At 35.9% G+C, this 5,817-nt stretch overlaps 1 protein-coding gene across 1 annotated transcript; it reads left to right on the top strand.

Moving 5' to 3' along the window:
- The first annotated feature begins 3,029 nt into the window (after window positions 1–3,029).
- On the top strand, window positions 3,030–5,222 carry LOC131054726 (embryo-specific protein ATS3A). The gene is made up of 2 exons (XM_057989313.2): window positions 3,030–3,332; window positions 4,603–5,222. Exons 1-2 carry the CDS (start codon window positions 3,219–3,221, stop codon window positions 5,047–5,049), a joined length of 561 nt encoding a protein of 186 aa, XP_057845296.1. The 5' UTR covers window positions 3,030–3,218; the 3' UTR covers window positions 5,050–5,222.
- Window positions 5,223–5,817: the final 595 nt, after the last annotated feature.

Below are 5,817 nucleotides of genomic sequence, written 5' to 3' on the forward strand. Positions count from 1 at the left end.
ACTCACAACCCATAACATAGAGATTTTTCATGTGGAAACCCAAATGGGAAAAACCACAGTGGGGATGAATACGGGCACAAGCTTGTTTTGAACTCTTTTGAAGTCTGATCTATTAGGAGCCTAGTCTGATTAAAGACTTTACAATAAGGTTTTGTTAGGGATCACCCGGTTAAGGGATATACCTTGTTAAAGGTTGAAACCCTGTTAAAGGTTACCTTGCTAGAGGATTTAAATAACTTGATGAACTTGAGCCACCTGGTTAGACGATTTACAACAAAGCCTGTTAAAGCTACCCAGTTAAGGGATTTTCCTTCTATTGAAATGGTTAGAAGACAACAGGTAACACTCGGATCTGATAACAACACTCCTTGCTAAGGTAGATCCTTTTCAGTTCCTCTCTTCTGCAATCACACTCTGTAGGTTCCTCACTCTAGTCTGGCAAGTATCAAATGCGGACTCAAACACAACTTTTGCCAACCCTTACAATAATGAAACTCATCGACCTTATAGACAAAAATTAGGTCAGTAGCATAAACCCTAAATCCTAAGTATTTTAGGTTTACAATTTCAAGCAGTCCAATCCTGACTGTCCAAACACATTACATAGAATGAAATGATCTAAACAGATCTCAAGTCACTCTGCATCATCCGATCTTCACCGCATCTGGAAAAAGGTAACCCATCATGTGCTCTTCACCCACCGCTCAGAAGATCACGCATTCCCAAGGTAGGCATTCAATGCATTCGATCTCCATGCACAAAATCCTCAAGGAAATCCTTCACGTGCACACAGCTGATGTGGCATCCTGATCCTTATCCTTAACATTCACAAAACACCATCGGTTGCACTGCACAAGCCACACCGGAAACCCTAGAGATGAATAGAGACTACCAACCGGTAATCACACTTAGTGAACCCCAACACCGGTCCACTCCATCCCGGTTGACCATAACTGCTTCCAATCTTCATACCGGTGCATACCAGTACTTCTGCTTGAGCACTTATTGACATCAATGACAACATACATTGTCACCATTTCATCATATGCCAACAATAGGTTGTCCTCAACCATTAGGGGGGTGCTCCTTGTATAATTGGAAAATTTAAGTCTAATGAGTTTGTACCTAGATATCCCAGCCATTGATTTCTCATTCATGAAGCCATTGACATAACTTCAAAATTGCTTCTCACCACCTCAATAAATGAAATTTGTATTGGGTTTATCCCTGTGATCTTGGAGTTGCTAAAATTGTATATGTAAGGCTTCTATATCTACCCAAGATTAGCCATCCATATCTTGAAAAGAATCATATGTAGTTGCTCTTTGAAGTATCTGCACCTCAAGATGATTCATGTGAGCCTTAATCTGAGTTATCATTGTTGGCCACTGTAAGCAAAATAGGTAGTGGTTGTTGATGCCCCCTTTGTATTCTTAAGTTTGCTTCTCCAAAGTGGAATGAGCAGCAACACACTTCTTCCTATCTTCGTCCATCCTAATTTTATGTAGCTCGGCTTAAATTTGTTGTCTCGTTGTCTTTTTTTGTAGTTGAATGTCTTTTATGGCCCCGTCTATCAATATCTTTATCTACACTACTAGTGGTTGAGAGGAATTCATTTGTAATTATTGAAAATTATTTTGAATTTCCTTTACCATATCCTCCAAGTGATTGAAGCTCTCCACATGTTTTAGAATATCCTCTCTTAGGGTTGGATGCAATATATCCCCTAGTTGAAACTTGTGAAGGGGTGAGATGCTCCCAATATTGACTTGTTAGCCTACCAAGGGATGTTCGAGGGGTGATATTCCTTCCCTATAGGGAAAAACTTATGGGCCAGTGTCAAGTGGTGTCAAGGCTTCTATTGTTCCTCTACTATCAAGTCAAGAAGTGTTGGTGACACATGTTGTTCATTACTCTGAGGATGACTTAGAGGTCTTTTATCCTCCTTCCTATAAGCCATCCCATTAGGTGGTTATGACTCCCCCACCTAGTGTTATAACTAATACTTATTGAAAATATGAATTTTACGTTTTTATAATTTTAATTATAACATTTAATTTTAAATATTTCTCACTTATATTATAATAATCCGTACATATCTACCAACCACTTTTTATTGTAAACCTTCTATTATTTTATAATATATTCAAGATCTAACAAACTATTTTTTAAGTGCATTTTTAAATATGATTGCATAATCTTAAGATGGACATCTTCGGCTTAACTTGCTCATTATTTGGTTATTCCACATCAAAGCCAATCACTTTTATATTTCTATCTTTTTTCACTGTAGTTTATTCTAATTGCTTTTCCTACTTTCTTTTCCTTGTTCCCGATTTCTACAATTAGAAAAAGTTATCCACCGTATTCACTTTAATATATCAATTATTTTGACTGTAACAGGGTGATATTCCTTTTCCTTTTTTCCAAGGTGGCTATTATCTCTTTCCTTGTCATTGAAATGGAATATAAGAATAGAAAAACATTGAGTTGGGGAATGTTATAATTACTCTTCTGATGGGCTATATTTAAAGTCAAAAGATTGTGTTCTGAGTGGGCAAAAGGCATATTTGGCTAATCCATTTCAAAATCTAAACTACCCACATGGATTTTGGATATGCAATGTGAAAGGAACCAAGAAATCTGACAAAAGAAACTTCATTTTGTAGACATAGCCGCAATTGCCCCCACATGCCTGGCATTCTTTGATAGCTTCTCAACGTTGAAATGACTCTTCAATGTCTATCTTACTTTGTTAAGGTGGAAATCTGCACATACTGCAGAGACATCTGTGTATTTACATATTCTGTGTTTGGAATATGTCTCCTTGTGATTAGGATAATGCAGATTGCATGACAAGTAACTAAAATTCATTGTTTCTTTATCAGTCACGTATCTATAAATTACAACAAAGTGTGTGCAACTTGTTGAGTGGATGTCTGGAACATTTAAAGCTATAAGCAATACTATGTCCTTCTACAACATTGTGGGCTGAAAAAAATACAGAAGACATCTTTTTCTTTCTTTAGCTTTGTCTGAGATTAATCAAAGATGCTATCCAGCATATCAAGATTAAGATCTATATGCTAACTATAACCTTTAGTCCATATATATCCATTGCTATAACCTTTAGTCTATATATATGCTTGCCATAACCTGTAGTTCATATATGTGCATTGCAGAACTCACTCATTGATTGTGATATTTCTAGATCGTCAATGTCTCCTTGCAACTCACAAGTTAGCACCATGTCGGCTTTGATTCTCCTCCTGTTTGTGACACCTATCTTAGCTACTAGACCCCCAGCAACCATGCTACCAGGCCAGCAAAAGGTTTGATATATGCTGAGAACATTACAAAATTTGAGCAATATATTGAATTACTTTAGCTGGTGACAAGTCTATTTTTGGGTTGTAGTGTTATGTTAAAATAAAAACTAGAGGTGTGTTGAGAATCAAATGTGGGAACTTGTTAGGCATCCCGTGTACTCACTAGGAGCCAAGCTTTAGGGTACACGTTCTTCATCTTATGTGTTTTAAGTATAGTAACTTTGATCCACTTCCTCCTTGTTCCCATCTTATTGTTGGAAATAAGTCATGTTTATATCGACAATAGATTGATCATAGAGATCAGTAGTTCAGTTGGTAGAGTACTCTAATTAATATGAACACTTATTTCATTGTAGTTTTTTGTGGGCTCTGTCCAGTTTGTAGAACTTCCTCCTTGTTCCCATCTTATTGTTAGAAATAAATCACATTCATATCAACAATAGATTGATCATAGAGAGCTCAGTTGATAGAGCACTCACGGGAACACTTATTTCATTGTGGTTTTTGAGAGCTCAATTGGTAGAGCACTCACAGGAACACTTATTTCATTGTGGTTTTTGTGGGCTCTGTCTAGTTTGTAGAACTTCCTTACTGTTGGGAATAAGTCACATTTATATCGATGATGGATTGATCATAGAAGGATTAGCAATTCAATTGGTAGAACACTCTGATTTATATGAACACTAATTTCATTATGGTTTTTTGTGGGCTCTGTTTAACTTGTAGAACTTCACCCTTGTTTTCATCTTATTGTTGAAAATAAGTCACTCATATCAACAATGGATTGATCATAGAGACCAATAGTTCAGTTAGCAGAACACTCTGATTCATATGAACACTTATTTCATGGTGATTTTTTGTGGGTTCTGTCTAGCTTGCTTGATCCGATCTGTAGGACTTGTTAGAAACTGAAGTTTATGCAATCTGTAGAATTGTATGAAAACATTTCTAGATAACAGACTGTATAGAGAAAAAAGTCTTAAGAACAGATGATTGTTTCTATAGATGTTCGATTTTAGCGTTGTAATCTTATTGTTTTTCGATTTAACATTTTAAGTACTTGGTAGTGATTAAATGGGAGCTCAAATATAGTTTTGATGGTAAGCGAGATAAACTTGTTAACAGTTTTAAGATCTGTAAACATCATTTTAAAGATTTGAATACATGGGTCTTGCTCAAACTACAAATCCAAAAACAAATGTGGTTAACACCATTTATTGTGACTAACATGGTTTCAACCTTATATGTGTTGTTTAAATTTGTTTTTATGCAGGGGAATTGTACATATGCAGTAGAGATCGAAACAACTTGTGCACCCTCTGCAGCAACAGCTGATCATGTGGGTGTGAGGTTTGGAGATTCAGAGGGAAACCATGTTGTTGCCAAGAATTTGAAGCATCCAGAACCCATTTGGAATCCTAGAATGGGCAGGGAAAACAAGGATAAGCAGTGGAACAACTATCAGCCTTTTGATAAATGTGCAATTGATAGGTTTGAGGTAGAAGGGCCATGCATGCAAAGGGGCATCTGCTATCTTTACCTCAAGAGGGTTGGGGCTGATGAATGGAGGCCTGGGTGGGCCAAGGTGCTCCATAAGAAGTCTGATGGCGTTGTTTCCCCAGTCTCTGATACATTCTATTTCAGAATGTTTCTGCCTAGCAATGTGTGGTTTGGCTTTGACTACTGTGACGAGAATCCACCCCACCCTCCTATGAACTAGAAGTAAAATAGCTTGGAACTTTTAAGGATTATAACTATCTAAGGATATGTCTGAAGTGGAAATATGTGTATCATTATCAACTAATGTAAAGACTAGAAACGGTCCAGTGCACATGTAATGTGTACTCTAAGTTATGGAATAAGAAATATACTTGAATGTATATATTATAATAAGTTTTGTTTCTGTTGTATTGAATGCTTTCTTTGTATTTCATTTTATTTTAGGGTTTGATCTAATTATTCTCTTAAAAAGTTCAAATGCAGTTTTGATATATCAATTTATTCATAAGTCATCAAACTTACAAGTTGGAATGGAAAATGCTCTCCAATTCAAAAGATGGTTAGTCTCAAAAGTCTTTTTTCAAATAATAATGAGGTTTATTGAAATTGTCAGCTCTTTTTGGTTGACCTTTCAAAGAGTTTCATAAAGTGATTACAAGTTGGTTTATTCAAAAAGTATTCAATTAATGAAATACATCATTGTCTAATCATGCAAATAGTAAGATCAGAAATTGAATTATGTGAATCTTAAGCGGATCAACCACAAACCCTATGATTTACACTATATTCTAATTTCAGTAGTATTCTAATTTTAGTAGTGAAATTTGTAAGATGAATACAAGAAAACAACAATGATAAAAACGATAATACCTTCATGCATTCATGCATTCACCTTGTTAACCTCTATTGTGCTTCAAAGCTTTCTTGAAATGATGGTGCATTGCTCTCAGATTTGATGTAGCACTATTTTTGCAGCACTGTGTTTGTC

The sequence above is a fragment of the Cryptomeria japonica genome, chromosome 5, assembly GCF_030272615.1.
Source record: "Cryptomeria japonica chromosome 5, Sugi_1.0, whole genome shotgun sequence".
Taxonomy (NCBI): domain Eukaryota; kingdom Viridiplantae; phylum Streptophyta; class Pinopsida; order Cupressales; family Cupressaceae; genus Cryptomeria; species Cryptomeria japonica.

Excerpts from the sequence above, each read along its gene's own strand:
- LOC131054726 (XM_057989313.2), top strand. The coding sequence starts at position 3,219 with ATGTCTCCTTGCAACTCACAAGTTAGCACCATGTCGGCTTTGATTCTC. Across the intron at positions 3,333-4,602 it reads TGCTACCAGGCCAGCAAAAG|GGGAATTGTACATATGCAGT; the intron begins GTTTGATATATG and ends GTTTTTATGCAG.